We start from the raw sequence: 17,671 nt of genomic DNA, 5'->3' as shown, positions 1-17,671 counted from the left end.
AGAGCGGTGCAGCTTAGATCTGACTCAGCCTAGCATGTGACAGCTGGAACAAACTCCAGTATTGCACAGGAACCGTTAGCTCCAAGCTACTTTGCTGCTGTAGACAATTTGCATCAATTCTCACATACAGATTCTCCATCCCCCCAGTCTACTCTAATTGTATAAATTTGTTAAATTGTCTAAATCACCTAGATGCTTAAAAAAAAAAAAAAAACGCAGACATCAAGCTGACACAACAGCAACCAGAACAGTTTTCTTTTACTTAAATGGTCTTGCTTCTCTCTCTATCATCTGATGGTATTTCTTGCTCTCAACACTCATATTTATAAGCTTCTGGTCATCTGCATCTGAACAAATTTTGTGCTTCATTCCCTGTAGTTTTCATGATTTTGTTAAATAATTTAAAGGCTTATAAAATCAGCTTTTTGCTTTTAAAAATCCTTTCATAGTAAGCCAGAAATAAGCATCAGCTTTCATTTTTTTTCCTCCAAGAGGCTCTAAGTCCCTCAGTTTTTTTCCACTTGCTTTTCCTGTGAATCTGTATTTAAAAATACCAGGGGAAAAAAAAAAAACAACGCATCTTCCTTTTTGGGAACAGACATTTGGTTCAATTAAAAAAAAAAAAAAAAGTTCAAAGTTCCCAACAGCCAGGAAAGAGAAATTTCCTTTTTCTCAGACTGCATTTTAATTGGTATAAAATGCACTCCACCTCTGAGGAATCCAGATTTTCTTCATTTTACATTACAAAAAGTAAGTACCAGGAATTGGTACCCTTCTACCCTGTGGAAAAATTAACTTAGGGAAATGATGACATGAAAAGTCAGGGATTGCTAGATCATAATCTGTAACTATAACCTGTGTTAAAGCTCATTAGGAAATGGGAAGATGGAGGCATCTGTCAGGTCTGAGGAAATAAATGTCCCACCAGGGGAGCTCTGCAGCTGAAGTGGGTATGGACTGTTAATTGCTGCTTCATGACATTTACTCTACCCTTGGTTGACCACTGGCACTTAAGCTTCTCTCCTTTGCCTCTGCAGATGCTGGTTTTTAGTCCTGCTGGCAAAGATTGCCATGCGGACATTGCCACTTCCAAAAACTAAAGCTGAGTACCTGCTGGGGGAAGGGTCATTCCTCCTCTGCCACACATTACAAAGAAATTTCCAGGAACACCAGATCATAATACTCAAATGAAGAAAAGTGAAACATAATAGGATCCAGATTCAGGCACAACACCCGCCTATACTATTCAAAAAGCCTTTTATTTACATCTGGAAATGGCAGTAAGTTTTTGCTTAGACCTTATAGGATAAAAACATTTGCCCATTCATGTCAGACAAGAATGTCTGAGGGATTAATTGGGAATTCAGGCAAAAACCACTGAGCACTTAGCCAGTATAGATGATTAGAGTAGGCACAGATTGTCTCAGTATAATACATTCACCTTACTTAGGTTCAAAAAGTTTGTTATGGTCCAGAGTTTAGAAAAAAATTATTTCCTAAGTGCAGAAATGCTAACGATGGCTGTCAGGCGACATGCTACTTTATTAGAATATAAGCAAGGAGTAAACTGGGTGCATTCGTTGCAAACCACTTCTTGTCTACAGGACTACCCAAAAGGAAATGAATACTCACTGGCATAATGCGGCACATTAGGAGCCGTATGGAAAAGTTTATGGATTCCATGCCCACAGTAGCTCCGAACCACCGAAAATCCATTTGCTTGAGCATGTTTCTGAATAATGTTTCCCAGTTCTCTGTACCGAACACCAGGTTTTACTGCAAAATGAAAGAGATACAGATAGAAATTTATACAGCTTGCTTTCAACATAACTAACCGACAAACAGCATTCAGGCTAATATCTTGTAGCACTCATGGCTTGTATGGCTCCTGTTCTAGTATACAACTTCCTCTGATCACTTGATCCATGAAGTATGTAAGTGAGTGCCATAACACAAGAGGGAGGAAAGAGTCTCATATAAAAGAGAAAATGAGAGAAAGAAGAAAACTTGCTCTTCGCAAGAACACTACTTACTTCCTTTTGTGGATGTAATTGCTCATATATTAAAAGGATGTTGACATTTGAAATTAAAGACTACAAGACTTTCAAAGTATTTGGTAACTTCTCATACCTAGAGTTGCAGTGCTTCTTTCAGTGAATGTATGAACTATATTTTAATATATTCTTACCTCTCTACTACCATGCAGAAAGTGCACACAAATAAAGAGAAAAAAATGATTATACGTGAAGGACCAAGAAGGGGGGTGGGGGTGGGGGGTGGGGAAGACAAAACGGGTATCTCTACTCTTAAACAAGATTTTTAGTGCCAAAGCTACAGCAAGTAAGAATGTTCATATTCAGGACTAACTTTTTTGACAATCCTTTCAGGAAGCCTTAAAAGTTGAAAAGTTTGAAACAGATAAAAATGGTGTGAAAAATTCAGTCTGAGCACTTGGACAAGGGAGTAATATACCATAAAAGCAGCAATGCCTGATCCATCAGCTAATGAAGATGCATCCCAAAAGCAACCTTAGGCCACTAAAAAAAAAAAAGAATGTGAATGCTATTTCAAGATAATTCACAACTCCCTGGATATATGCTGTTCCTTCAGGAGCCAGATGTTGTGTGGTTACGTGGAGCCATCTTAAGCAGCATTCAGATATATGAACTAAAACTTCATGTGAAGCAAGCCATTTAGTTCAATTCTCTACTAACGTAAACAACTGCAACTTAAATCAGTAAGCTGAATTTACAGAAAATAACAAGAAATTTAGATTACTGGAATGTGCATGCTTTTCCTGAAAAAAAAAAAAAAAAAAAAAAAGAGACACGGTGGGGAAGAGAGGAAAAGTTAATCTCTTGGTTTTGTGCTAAATAGTTGTGAAGTAATACCACCTCCCTTGGGCCTGACGATACAAGGCAACTCATCTCAATGCAGTAAGGAGCCCTCTGCTTCTCTCCCTCATACATCTCTCCTAGTTAGAGCTCTGCTGGTCCAACACCAAGAAATTAAGATTATTTAAGCAAGAGAGAAGCGACCCTTTTTAACAGCTGAGACACTTGCTGCCGGAGTTCCTACTAGCAGGGAATGTCTAAAACCCATTAAAACCTGTTACACCATCTAAAAAGTTGGTAATGAAAAGTTACACTGAGAATTTAAATCTCATTGTAACGAGCACAAAGGTGAATTTCTGTCATAGTTTATACATCAAAGCCAGGATATGAAAGACAAGAGACAACACATATAACACTTGCTATAAAAATAAAATATATAGCAGCAAAGATAAACATTATTCTGATTTAGCTCTGAAAAATAAAGTGGTCATTTCCAAATAGTAATCCCACATAAATAGGTAAAGTATATACTGTGAAGAATTTTCTTGATCGCACAACAGGCACTCAAGACATCATTCATAGGGATATTTTTCTTTTCAGCTTGGCTAGCTATTTCCAAATTATTAACCAAACTCAGTTCATTATATTATTTTTCACTTACTTTTGATTAAATGCAAGTTTAAAGTCTTCATATATAGCACCTTAAACTTCAGTCTTTAAAGGCTATGATGTGAGTAAATTTTATTTGGGATTTTAAGAAGCTGCAGGGTATAAAAGATACAGATGATACAAATATTTCCAGGGACTTGACAGATTCTGGTTTTGTTTTCTCTGTCTAAGAGAACTTGGTATATTCCTTTGTGAATGAAGTTGAACGTGACATTCTCTAGCTACCTTTCTATCTCATTGTATGTCTCAATGAAGCTGTCCTGAGTTATATCTAAGCAACATAATGAAAGTTCTGTGGGTACTGAAAGATATGGATCTGTCCACAGTTGAAAATCAAGAGGTCATCATTAGCTTTATGAAATAACTATCAGGTTTGGCAGGGGTAAAGAGATATGTTTAAGTATTCAAACAGTGTTCTACCTTACTAGTTCATTGTGCAACACCATATAAATTATAAAAGTAGGAAGCCATACTTTGGTTTTCTGAAACACACTTTGGTCTTCACGTTCTCTAAACTACTCAGATCAAGGATGTCTTATTCTTCTAACTAATAGTCTGAAAAGGCTGTTTCCGTGTAAATATCATCATTCGTGGATCAGTGCAGCATCAATTACATTTTCCTTGTCAACCCACATTTTAAAGAAAAGTTGCAACCACCACCCACAGAACTGTGCTATTTGAAGAATCATTGTATTACACAACATACATCATCTGCTGGTGACACACACCAACGCTTCTGTGTTCTACAACAGAAGTCACTCCCAGGTAATAGCAAATACGAGCACTCATGTTTAAGAACCAAAACCATAACGCTTCAGGCCCTAGCCAAAGGGTTTACCTGCATCGATGGCTTGCATTAGGCACTCATAAGTTGTTTGGACAAGCCTCCTTGCACCCTCATCAACTTCTCCAACATAGAATGTCTCATTCAGATCTCCATGGTAGCCATTACGATAGACAGTAATATCCACTGCAAAGAATAACAGATATATTGTAATATTATCACTGTATTTCTCACTTCTTGATTTGTGAAAGGACAAAACACACGTGTGAAAATGTAGTATTGGAATTGTGAAGTTATAAGATTACTTTGGAAGAATTCCAGATGTAATCTCTTCCAGCAGATTCAATTCTCTCATGCTTATCCTGTAGATTTGATAGAATTAATTAATAAGATAGTGTTTCACTGGTCAACCTTTTTATTTAGTTGGGAAAAAAAGAACGGGAAGAGAAAAAAACCCCAGACTGATGTAAGCTTATGATTGGTTTTCTAGGTAAATATAAAAACAGGAAAGAGAAGCTCTTTGCTCCATGGTGATGTACCTGGTTAAAATATTTTCTTAGAATTAATTCCAGCACTAATAGGGGAAAATTAAATTCAAAAAGGTATGTAATACAGCCAAAAAGGTAACATTTCTTGAACTTCAAATAAACAGCAACTGTCCAATAGTATTCCTGACTAAGAAAAATACTCTAGATGACTTGAATCTTTTTCTTTCAAATGAAAAAAGTTTAAACATTCAGTATCAGGTAAACAGCAAGAATGAGAAGGGCATGCTTAAACAACTGTGGTTTAGAAGAACATACAATAAGAGTTTAGAATTACGTTGCAGCAAAACTCTCACTTGTTTGCTTTGTGTATAAAGTTTGTTGTAAACTAAAAGTGGTATAAGTTATTCTTGAAAAAATAGCAGCATAAGTAGTTTTAATGAGGGGAAAAAAACAATCTTTCTAGTTTAACTCATTCAAAAAAACCACGCGTTTTTGGATTAAGAACATACATACAAGATGCTTCTTGCAAACATTCCTTTTACAAAACATGGGAATAGGCCTACCAGTTTACACATAGCTGTCATCTATTCTTGTATCCTGTCTCTCATAGCAGATGAGTAAAAAATTAAAACCTACTGTCACATAGTCATTATATATAGAAAACACATGCAAAATATTCTAGATTTGCATATCAAGTTAGCTTCCCGTGGTGGAATGGGTACTTTTGTGTTTAACAGAATCTGCCAGTAGTCTAACAGGTCTAATAGCTGCTACAGTACCAAAATCTAGAAGAGATATTGAACTGCTATTCATGAAGAAATCCACACGCAGAACCCCTCTCTCACAGGTAAAGAGCCATGAAGTAAACTGTAGTGAGCAATAATACTTTAGGAATATGGTATATGAGCCGTTTAGAGAGACCAGTACAACCTTGGTAGGAAAATATGGGAAAAAACCTTGGTGTCAACAGTAAACCTGCACTGCGGGCAAAGACTTAAGAATGAAATTAACACTGCACAAAAGCAATACTGGCTGTTGTGAATGCGTGCATGTGCAGGGTTACACCATACTCACAGCATGACTGCGTGGAACTACTGGAACATTTTCACCAGTGTACATATCTAGTAACGTAACAACAGGACTGCACAGAAACCAGCACTCTGGTAATGGAACCAGATAAGGTTTTTGTGAACTGTCTATCAGAGCTCCTCAGCAAAGAGGCTATCTCTATAGGCCATGTGATTACAAGACTTTCTCTTGACGCTGCCAGATTTGGCCAGCACACCTCACTTTGCAGAGAGATCAGCTTTGTTTAAGAATCTGCTCCCAGGGAACAGTATAACAACAAAATGTTACGATGCCCTGCTCAGAACAGGGAATTTGACTAAACTAAAGTTTTAACTAAAGAGAAAGATGAGCCCTTCCCCTCTATTGGGCACACTCCCTCCAAAGTACTTTTTCTATCGCCTCCTTTGTACCCTGTTTTGTTCCTTCTTGTTAAAGAGGCTTTTGAGCCACTACCTTACCAAAAGGAAGCCTACAAGACTTGAAAGCCTTTTGAGCTCATAGGGAATGCACGTTCACTCCACAAAATGTGGACCATTTTGTAACAAGACCTACTCGACTACAAAAGAGTAAACTGGTTCCTCCTCATCAAAACAAAGCAGAAGGCTCAAAGCTTGGGCAAGTGCAGTCAGGGCAGGGATGTGAACAAAGGTATGACTAAACCCTCTTATAAAAGGTGTTTTCTAGTGCTGAGGTACAGCCTTGGCATGCAAATAGCGGAGAGGTAAGGCACCATGTAGTTGAAGCCAACCTAGTAAGCTTTAACTGGTCTTCTTAGTTTGGACTCCAGCAATGCCAGAAAAGCTGGCAACAACACAGACCTCTGCAAAGACATCATCTTTGAAAGTAAAAAAAGATAAAGGAGCTTTGGCCAAATGGTTACGTGTAGGCCACAGCTCAGAGCTATCAGCCAGACCAGACCTGACGTACAAAGGGGCAGCAATCGTGAGGCTTATTCTGAAAAGGCTGGTACCCACAGCACCAAGATGTAGACTTAGTCATTATTATTGCATGTTAATATATATCAAATATCTGAAAATCTAAAAGGGTTCCAACCTGCTCCTAGAGGTAGGATAAACCTTAGGATATGCTGGGTATTTATTTACAGGTAAGAGAAAAGCAAACCAATGCAATAAATAAAGGTGCAAATGTTTGTACAAAACAAATGTCATTAATTTTTACTGCCAAACCAAGAAGAAATGAATGAGAAAACAAAAAATGGTTAAGTAATTTATAAAAGTATCCCTCACCACCCAAGAAGGCATTAGTACCTCGAGTACCATGAACAAAAAGCAGCTGGTACTGTTAGACTGTGAGATGCTACAAAAAAGGGTATGTTTTTTAATTTGCACCTATACAATGCCTCACCATTCGGATCCTTTACAGTCATCATAGTCATCATGTCTATAGCAAAAGAGCCACCTAATTAAGAATTTATCCAGAACTAATCCAGTTGAATAATTCAATATGCATTTTATTCACTGTTTATACAGTTTGGAACAACTGGAACCTAGCCCACAAGTGGAACAGTCAAGCACTATACTAATGCACAGACCAGGGCAGAAAAATTATAAAGCTCTTAAAGTGGAGCAAACTTTTGAAATTATTTTATTAAATAAACTCATTAATTTAAATATGTAAAGAGCAGAGGTTAATTGGTAAATGAGAACAAAAGCCTCTCAAGAACCTATTCCAATCCTGTTGCCTGCTAGTAAGACCGCACCTTACTGCATGGTTTAACTGGATAGAAGGTAGAAATGTTGAAGGTTAATTTTCACAGCACTTACCATTAACAATATCTCCCTCCTGCAATGGCCTCCTGTCAGGAATTCCATGACAAATCACTTCATTCACTGATGTACAACACGACTTGGGGAAATTATAATAATTCAGAGGGGAAGGATAGCAATTCCTTGCAATACAAGCCTAATTTAGAAAATACAATTTACACTTTACATTAGTAAGGTCTGTACAAAGAAAAAAAGCATGCACAACAGCTTTACGATAAGAACGATAGGTTGAAAAGAAGTGACTCTTGAAAATAAGATTCTTCAAGCATTTTTTGGCATTACGGTATTTTGTTATGCTTTTACATTTCTTACCAAGAAGAAAGTAAAGCTACTTTAATTTTGTTTCTACTCATTTTTATGTTCAACTACCAATGCTGAAATATGCAGGTTTAAAACAATGCATGGCAATATTTATTCAGCTAAAAAACCAGCCATTTTCAGTGACTGCTTTTAAGTATCGGTCTAAGACTAAGTATTTTTGCAAAACACAGAAGCTAGACAAAGTAACATTTAGCACCACCCTTTCACCTATAGCTTTAAAAACTTATGCTGTTTCCTTTTCACTCTAATAACCTTTTGGGGATTTTTTCAAAATTGACACATACATGTTATATATACTTACATATACAAACATATACACACTATGTGACATACTGAGCAATTCTGGAAAAACAATACTGTGTTAACTTTTTTATTTTAAAAATAATACTGTTTTAAAACTACCAAGTACCAATTAGGGATATCGGTCAGTATCAACAATCTGCCATACAAAAGTTTCCAAAAACTGCTGAGGACAGGTAACACCATTTTAACTACTAGTTGTTCATATTAGACATTATGCATAAGCAAATACTTTAGTGTTAATGCAGTTCAACAGAAACCTCCGGCCTAATCAAACCAAAGTTAAGTTCTTTACAATGTTGGCTCAACAGCTGCAAATGCAGATAAAAAGAACAGCAACCAGAAAGCTTTCTAACAAACTTAACTATACCAAAATCATTGCGCACACAAGTATTCTCAATTATCAGTGTACATGCCATATAGAGAAGACAGCAAAGAAAAATAAAAATTACACAATTCAAGTATCTATGAATAGTCAAGCCAGGAAAATACTTGAATATGTATTTCAAATACTTTGCTGGATTATGGCTTTAGTTTGCCTGACTGCATCAGACATCTTGTTTCAATTCTCTCTCAGGCTCCTCAGTTCTGATTCACAATCATAAATAATTAAACTTTCTCCTCTGTATGTCTTAACCAACAACACAGAGCACAAAAAGTCCATGGCCTACATAGGATGTTCTTTATATAATGGTATCTGTGGAGAAAAAAGGGTTTAGAAGACAGAAAATTTTATGATGTTAACCAAGAAAACAGGTGAAGAAACCTAGAGGGAATCTGAAAATGGAAATCATGAAAGGAGCTGATATAGAGAGAGGCTCAGGAGTTCCAAATTCATTTTGAATCTACCATTGTGCTACAATGTATTTCTAATATGGGCACTACCCACTAGCTTCAAATTGAGAAACAGTTCAAAATAAAGAAAAGGAATTCATGCAACAAAGAAAACCACACAATAATCATTCAAAAATAGAGAGACAGAAAAAAGCCCTTAAAAACACCAGAAGAACAATAAAATAACCTTACTAAATGGACAGCGTGATCAATTTCTTCAGTAGTTACACCTGCTTTCACCATCATGGCAGCAACGTCCAATACTTCTCTAGCAAGCTACAAACAAAACAAAAGTACAGAGTTAAATAAGACCAGGAGTACTCCCTAGATTAGAAACCCATTTTCTACAGCTACACTGAGATTGTTAGGAAAACTGGGTAGACCTGGGCTCTAGAAAGACTTCAAGATGTGTACAGGTTATATTACCAAGCCACCTCTGTGAGATTTAAAAATAACCCAATTAAGATTTGGACCCCAATTTCCTTGAATACCATAAACTTAAATCAGACTACCTAAATACACTTCAAAGTTTGACTTTATGCATAAGGAAGTGATTACAACAGAACAGCTCGCTTTCAAAAATTGTTAGGGATGAGGCTCTGTTTTGCTTTCTAGTTTTTACTTAGTACTAACTCTAGGAGAGGAAAAAGTTCTGTTCTCATTTGTGCACTGTAAAATATATTCTTAACAGTAACAACGTTTCAGCCACAGATTATCTCATTAGTATCAACAAAGCCCGAAAACAGATAAAAGTCATCTTTCTGCTTGCAAAATAGTCTACTGTGAATTGGGAGAGAGGGGAAGGAGAAAGAACAAGAAAATACCAAATTTCCCAAACTATTTTTCAGTGTTTAAAAGTGGTTTGAAAGTTTGTACTCTCGAATGTGCTGTCACAAACTGGTAAAATCACTATAGATTTTTAAAGAATAAAAGGCACTTCATAATGAAAACCAAAGTCCCCTTACCTTACACACTACTCGCATCCCTTCTATATCCTCAGATGAGAGTATTTTTATTTGAGATGTTCCTTTTAAAGCCTGTTCTGATTCAGACATTCCTGAAAAGAAAAAAGGGGGAAGAGAAAATATTAAAGAAATAAAAAATACCCATGTTATATAGAGGAGTGATTGCTACACATGTCCAATCAAGGAACTTACTTAGCTTACCAATGGCAATAAAAGTATGTACTTTCTCACCACAGACTAAAGTAACAAACCCATCAAGTCCTAGCATTATCATTGTTATCTACATTGATTTGAATTCATAAGCCTTCCACAGTGTCATAATGCCCACAATGTGCTCAGGATGCCTGTTTACTTACCGCATAAAACCATGATGTCTAGTTAGTCAAAACAACCTTAAAAATCAGGTTTACAAGGAAATTATTTTATTCATAGAAAAATCTTTTTTTCTTTTTTTTTTTTAAGCTGCTTTGGAGATTATATATAGCAATAAATAATATTCTAAAAGAGCCATAAAGGATCATATAAGTTTGTGAATATCTCTAGTTATACTATTGCAATAATAGGCTGATGAAAACATGTAAATTCTTCCTACCAAATTCTGTGCAAGCTCAGTTTTATAGTTGAACGACACCTTAACAGACAGTATTTTGTATTGTTTAAATATTTACATTCTGTAAAGAATAACTAAAGAACAGCTGAAGATTTAAAAATAATTATAACAGACCTTATGGCAGCTTTTTTGGGAAATGCAAAGCACCAACAATGATATAAAAAGGGGAAAATACCAAAACAAACCAATAAGGAAGTAATTTTGAATGTATTCCCTCTGTGTCCAAAAATAGATGGAACTCTTATACCAGTTTTCCTTTGGGGGTTGCTGACTGCACTTTTGTTTCATTTTGTTATTTTGTAACACATTTCCAACAGCTACACTGAAGTGATTGAGAATGGCTTAGCGGAATACACCTGTGACAGCCAATTTATTGCTGTTATGAAGTTAACCACAGGACTAAGACCTGCATTTTTTTTTTCTTTTCTTCCCTGAACACCTTTGAAAGATAACATATTACAAAGTTTGGACTTCCAAAAAACACTTGTAACCATTATTTCTGAAAAATCACTAAGTTAACATGGGGGAAGAAGACGTACACTGAGAAGAACAGATAAAAGAAGAGGTTCCCTTCTCCAGCATCTCCTTCATGCTTTAAAGGCTTTTTCAATTAAAAGGGAAATAGAAAGCAAACATAACACTCCGTAACTGTGATTTGTTTCAAGTTACCTAGTGGGTGATCAGCATAATCCGGTCTCTGAATATAACTTGGCACAGGTCTTGTTGGCGTCTAAATAAATCATAGACAAAGCTGGTTAGGTTGCAAGAATACTTATTATAGTCACAAAAACAGAGACTCGTGCAGCAAATTAATTATAGTGAAATATGGCTAAATCCACTTAGAAAAATCTGTGAAGTATGCAAACAATCCAAAACAGTTCCAGTTTTCATTTCTCAAAGATTCTCCTGTTACTCTTTATTGGTTTCATATTATGCAACCTCTAATAACAATAGCCAACTTCACAGCTTTATAAAAAAAAATAATCAAACTTTAATGTGTCAAGTAAATTAAATTGGTTTTATAACATATTATCCCTGTTACATTGTAGTGCTTATTCTGCTACTTTCCAGACTGCAAATGCACTGGATCTAAATACATCCCTTCCTCTCTCTGGTTATTAGTGTCTATTAGCAAGATTGTTATTTATAATCATCATCCCTAGTCATTATCACTTTTTATTATAGTTTCATTTGCATCAATCCTACAGCAGTCAGATGACAAAAAAGCAAGTGTTCAGTGTTAACACTACTAAACTACTTGTCCAGTGACATATCCAAAATACCCTCTCTCCAATGACACTACCAAACACACGTGGGCTCAGGGTCTGGTAATCTGTTTTCTCATGAGCCTGTACTAGATGGAGAAGACTATAGAAGGATGCCACAGGGGTAGCATTTCTAGCACAGGCCAATTAGAAAACACACATGTAAATAAAATGCCATTATTCCTGTAAAAATTTTAGCTTATTCCATGTACAAACTTGTACCAATTTAAAAATACAGCTATACTGAGGCTGTCTTCTAAACCTACCTTTCACAGCTAAAGATGTTACCGACCTCAGTTATTGTTCACCATTCCACTGCTGGAGATTACTACAACCTTTGTTCCTTCAGCAGAGCTGCTCACCAGCGTACTCACCATAAAATAATATAAACCCATTTACTTAAATTCTAAAGCAATTCACCTGAGTTCTTCTGAAACAATCTGCTCCATTATCAGTGAGAACAGTAAATACCTAGGAGAAGACATCATCTGAACTAGCAGCAACTTTTTGCAGAATGAATGTCAAAATATACAGCCAAAAGGTATGAGCTTAAGCCTGTTACGGGTGCATGTTAACTCACAGTCACTTCCTTCAATTTAAATATCCTAAGAGATGGATTAAGTTAAATCAATATGAACCACAATAAGGACACAGTCATACATGTCCTTGCCATCAGGTTCAGATTAAGACGCTTTCCTCTCTCAGCCAAAATGTGGGAAGTAATCAGGTCAGGATTGGTCCATTAGTTGCTACAGAATGTAAATGTGCTGGAGTACAGAGTGGTACCTATCGCTTACCAGTGGATAGTGTGGCCTGAGTTTACCAGTGTATCGATAACCAGACCAGGGATTTGTGTTAACATCACCTTCCAGGGTCCAAGAGGAAACTTCACGCTTAGCTTTTTCATCTTCTGAAAAGACAAAAACAAAAAAAAGAAAAAAAAAAAGAAAAAAAATTGCAGCAGCAAAATCAGTCCTACTAAGAATAAGAACTGTGGCATCCAGAAAGTTACTTAGAAGTACATAGGTTTAGATTTGACTCTTTCTGGCATTTTAGATACTGATAAATGAAACTGTAAGTAGCAGTTATGATTTTGTATTGCCCATAAGTTTTTCCCATTCAAAATTCACATCCTGCCAACTATCTTCATTCAACAGCAAACTGGGGAATGTCAGGACAGCAGTACTGAATGCACAAACAAAGCGTAGTAATTATTTAAGTTGATCTTCATTTGTAGTTCTAAAACATAGTTCTGTGCATGTTTTCATTTTCAGGAAAAAGCATGTTTCTGCAGAAACACTCATTATCCCTTCAATTAACACTCTTGCACTGTAGATGAATGTTCCTTTTTTGTGATTTCTCTTAGCATTCAGTGACAGAGATGACCTGGGGTGGGAAGGAGGGTATCCAACTGTTAGTTTCAATATATGAAGCCTGCTACCCCTCCAGATCTGATGGAGAGAGTGCGGGTGCTGCCATTTCTGCATTTCAGGATAGGCAATGCATGCACCTTACAAGATGGTCCCAATCTGCTGAAGGTTCCCAGCTCTCTCAACCTTGGACATTCATGTCTGATGTGGTCCAGTGACTAACATCATTTACAAATAACACAGTCCTAACAGGGCAGATTGAAGGTGCTTACATAAAGGATTGAAGCAAATAGATCACGAGCATTACCAAAAGGAAAAATATTTACTCGGAAAGACGAGGCAAGGGTTAAGAAAGAGCACAGTAGCATCAGTCTAACTCATAACCTGATAACTTAAGTCTGTTTTCTCTTTTTATATCTCACAAGAATGAAGAGATGACAGAAGGTCTGCCATAGCAAGTCCTAATAGGAGTTCTTCAGAGTCTCTCTGGCTGACAGCTGAGCCATTTGCTCATATGACATTCAGTTTAGATGAACCACTTTGAAATAATAATTTAGAAATCCAAAGTTTTAACAAACCGGTATTTTGGATTCCCTTGAGATGCTTTAGTTTGTTGCATTGAGGTCTTGAGGGCTATCAGAACCACGCCAGCTCAGCTTTGGCTCAGCAGTTATCCAGGAAGCCAACAAGATCATGGACTTAGTGGAATCATAAAAAAATTTGCTGTCAGATAAACAGCAGCATTAGAAGACTGCACCAGAGGATTACTAGAAGTACTAACAAAGACAGTTTCATATCCATGCTATGGATATCCTAGTACAAAGTCATAGGATACAGAATGCAAGGTGAACTATGAGACCCCTATACTGGGAAGGCAGAAAGAAGGGGAACATTTGTAATTGTCTGTGCTACTCCAACCTATTAACGATGCAACACCTATCACGGAAAAATTTTATCGGGTTTTAGGAAAGGAGGAGGTAAATTACTTGAGGATTTGAATTTCTGCCATGCCACTTACCTTTTAACCCCACCTCTGTTTTAAGCAGGGCTTGATGAAGATGGGCAGGAGGGGGGCGGGGAAGACAAAGGAGTCAGAACTGGGGTCTGCTCTCTCTTTTTGTTTGTTTGGTTTAAACTCATTAATTATTTTTACTACTCAGGTAAGGGAGAATATACCAGTCTACTAGTATTTTTGTGCCAGAGCTACCAGCTATAACTAAAGCATACAGATACTCCTATTACTTTTGGCTAAACTCAGCAAAATCCTAGTTATGATACATCCTACTATCAATGGCTGCATCAGTGCACAAAAGCATTTTCCTTTTTTTTTTCCCCCAAAGGAGTACACCCCAAATGTACTGAACAGATGCACTCTGACTGGTTTGCTTGCATTCCAGCAAGTGTCTAATCACAAAGACTTCACAAGAATCTTTCCCACTTTACTGCCTTTTACTATACTAGATGCCAAAATGTTGTGATGGAACAAGCCTGGCAATGCCTTATAATAATGGTTTATTATTCTCCTTGCCCTTGCCTTTCAGCATCCCTCTTCCTCTGTTCTTATACCTGGCAATGTAGCTGAAGGAATACTTCATACAAATAGAAAAGGGAACAGAAACAGAGACTTATGTACCACTGTCTCTGAAATTTTACATAGATCTTTAGATTACCAGAACTGGACAAAATTTCAGATATGTGGAATCTAGTGCCAGATATCTTGGAAAAATTGATACCAAATTCAACACAGTATTAAAATTTATTTTAAAAATGTACTTACTTGCTTTCTTGTGTAATAACTTGTGAGTGGCCCAGCTTCCCTTAAAGCATTCCTAGAATTGCAAACAAACAAAATATATCCATGTATGTTTTAAGTAGCATTATCCTGGACAGACATGCCACCTCCAGAAATACATAGAGAAGAAACCGTATTTTAAAAGTAAACTAGAAGACTGATTTTATTAACCCTTGTAGCAACATGCAGTAAATGCGACTGTAACTTCTAGTCTTAACCACAGAGAATACTACACTCAACAGCTTATGAGCCAGAATAGACAGAAAGCACAGCCAAACAGATGCACCCATCACAGTGAAACACACTGATCTAATCTTATCTACTAAATATTGTCCCCTTATTGTTTTAATGAGTAACAAAATGCCACTATTGCTCTGAGCTGGCTGAAACACAGAGTCTGTCTCCATACCAGATCTTACAGCATTGCAGTGGGCACGATGGTCTTCTCTTGGCTCCTACAAGAAGCCATCTCCTCCTGCTAATTGTGTCCTTTCTGCCTCCTTCACCAGCACAGGAAAACAACAGAGGCCAATCAGCACGATTACAGGGGAACAAATGAAATAGATGAAAGGGGGGGGGAAGTGAGGGCTACCGAATGGAAATAGGAAATGAAAAAAAAAAAAAAAGAGAACGTTGAAATCGAAATCAAGAAAAGAGTGACTGTGAAGGAGTTTGTCTTTTTCTCTTCTTCCCAAGCACAAATAGAGCAGTTCATGTGACGAACAATGCATCAGCAAAGGGGCAGATGGGAATGGCTGGCAGCTGGAGAAGAACAAAGAAAGACTAAGATGAAGGAAAGACATGAAAAAAGGAGAGATTTAAGTAGAAAAGCTATAGAAGGAAGAATTAAAGGTGACCCTTTAAGGTGCCAATTAGGACATTACTTGGCTTTGCAGCAGAAAGTCTAATTCAATGCCTATGCGCACTCAAAACAACCATTAGGAAACATCTAATTCCAATCATTTACAATAACTGCTGAATTTCTGAAGAAAGAGGCAGAAAGCAAACTGTTCTCCTTTATAAGGAAAGACAATACTAATGCTGAGTCATCACTGTAAAACTACCATCCAGAGCCAACAACTGATTCAACCTAATGTATACAACACTCAACCAGTCCAAGACAACAGATCTGTAAACTAAGCCCGGTGTGTAACGTTCTACCCCTGCTTCATGGTTGCTATTGAGCAGCCTTAACTGTCTACTCTTATAAAGCCATCTTCTCACCATTTTCTCGTTAGTCTTGCAACAAGTAGTTATCAAATTGTATCCACAAAAACACAGTAAAGCAGGGCGCCTATGTTCAAAGAGACCCTGTTGTGCACTATTTCCCTCATTACCAAAACCAGTTGTTTGTTGTCTTCTCCTACGCCACGTACACACTCTCTGGACTGGCACTCAACATGCCATGGTGCTACATAAAGGTCTGGGCAACACGAGGCTTTGAAACCAACACTTCAGGTTACCAGAGAGAATGCCTTTTTGAACAAGAAGCAGAAGATTTTACTGCCACGCTTGTATAGACAGATATTTGTGCTGCACTATTATCTGTTTTCTGTTGGATAGCGGGAAGAAAAGGAACGGGGTTTAACTGAGACCTATTTTAAGAAAAAATAAAAAAGCTAAAACCCTACTTCAAGGACACTAGATGCACCAGTATGGTTTTAATCCCTTTTTAAACACCAGGCCTCTGTTCTGAAGCAGAAGAAGGATTACACAACAAAAAAGCAGCTACCAAGTCTGCAAATCTAGAATCCACTTCTTGGGATATAATGGAGCATTTGGGGAATGAAGACATACATCAGCTGTGGTAATTACCGGTTGTAGTTCATTTTCTCCTTCCCCATGAAATGTTGGGGTGTATTCTCCAATGCATTCCTTTCTCCAATGCCAACAGTCTTTCCTCTTTGCTGGCCCATAACCAGAAAACACCAGGCAAACACCAAACCGCTGGCAGTATCATAACCTGACAGGCTCCATTTTGCCTTTTTATTTCCTGCAGCTGTAAATAACCTAAGAGGATCCTGCATAAGGCTGCCATATGTCTGAGTTTCCCCAAACATGTTTCCCAGATTTTGCTTGCCCTCTATTTCCAGAGGAACAGCAGCTCTGTCACAACTGCTACAGCATAACTCGAAACAAGCTGCTGTACACTGGGACACCCCAGACATGTGCACTATATGCACATCAATCAACTGGAACAAGTACACACAGCAAGTCTGAAGCATTTCTGCAAGCACAGGCTATTACACATGCAGTGTACAATCAATAAGTATCTCCATCTTGGTCTGACGCTTTTGGAAGGCACTCAAAGGATATGCTGCACATCCACCTACAACCCATATATTTTGTGTAGGATCAGTCATATGCTTCCTGCAAGTACTGGACTTACCAGGTACACACAAACTATTTATATTCAACAACTTACTGCAGAAGTAGTAGATTGCACATGCCTGCAGAGCTCTGCCTTGGCAATTCCAGATAAAAATATGGCAGCTGTCATCTCACAGGTTGGAGAATCATAGCTCTGGCAACAAAGCTCTACCAATGTACTGCTGCATATTGCAAACACCCTCACCTTCCACAC

At 37.4% G+C, this 17,671-nt stretch overlaps 1 protein-coding gene across 1 annotated transcript in view; it reads right to left on the bottom strand.

Annotated features, from left to right (window-relative positions):
• The window catches only part of METAP1 (methionyl aminopeptidase 1), a 20,102-nt gene extending 2,847 nt beyond the window's left edge, over window positions 1-17,255 (bottom strand). Inside the window, exons 1-10 of the mRNA XM_010290722.1 lie at window positions 16,903-17,255; window positions 16,592-16,682; window positions 15,073-15,124; window positions 12,723-12,835; window positions 11,330-11,390; window positions 10,051-10,142; window positions 9,278-9,361; window positions 7,628-7,766; window positions 4,342-4,473; window positions 1,633-1,776 (exon numbers count right to left, since the gene is read on the bottom strand). Coding sequence (XP_010289024.1) covers window positions 1,633-1,776; window positions 4,342-4,473; window positions 7,628-7,766; window positions 9,278-9,361; window positions 10,051-10,142; window positions 11,330-11,390; window positions 12,723-12,835; window positions 15,073-15,124; window positions 16,592-16,682; window positions 16,903-17,255 — 1,261 coding nt within the window. The remainder of the gene's footprint in view (window positions 1-1,632; window positions 1,777-4,341; window positions 4,474-7,627; window positions 7,767-9,277; window positions 9,362-10,050; window positions 10,143-11,329; window positions 11,391-12,722; window positions 12,836-15,072; window positions 15,125-16,591; window positions 16,683-16,902) is intronic.
• Window positions 17,256-17,671: the final 416 nt, after the last annotated feature.

This window comes from Phaethon lepturus, unplaced genomic scaffold, assembly GCF_000687285.1.
Source record: "Phaethon lepturus isolate BGI_N335 unplaced genomic scaffold, ASM68728v1 scaffold6267, whole genome shotgun sequence".
Classification (NCBI taxonomy): domain Eukaryota; kingdom Metazoa; phylum Chordata; class Aves; order Phaethontiformes; family Phaethontidae; genus Phaethon; species Phaethon lepturus.
This window is presented reverse-complemented; position numbering and strand designations above follow the sequence as displayed.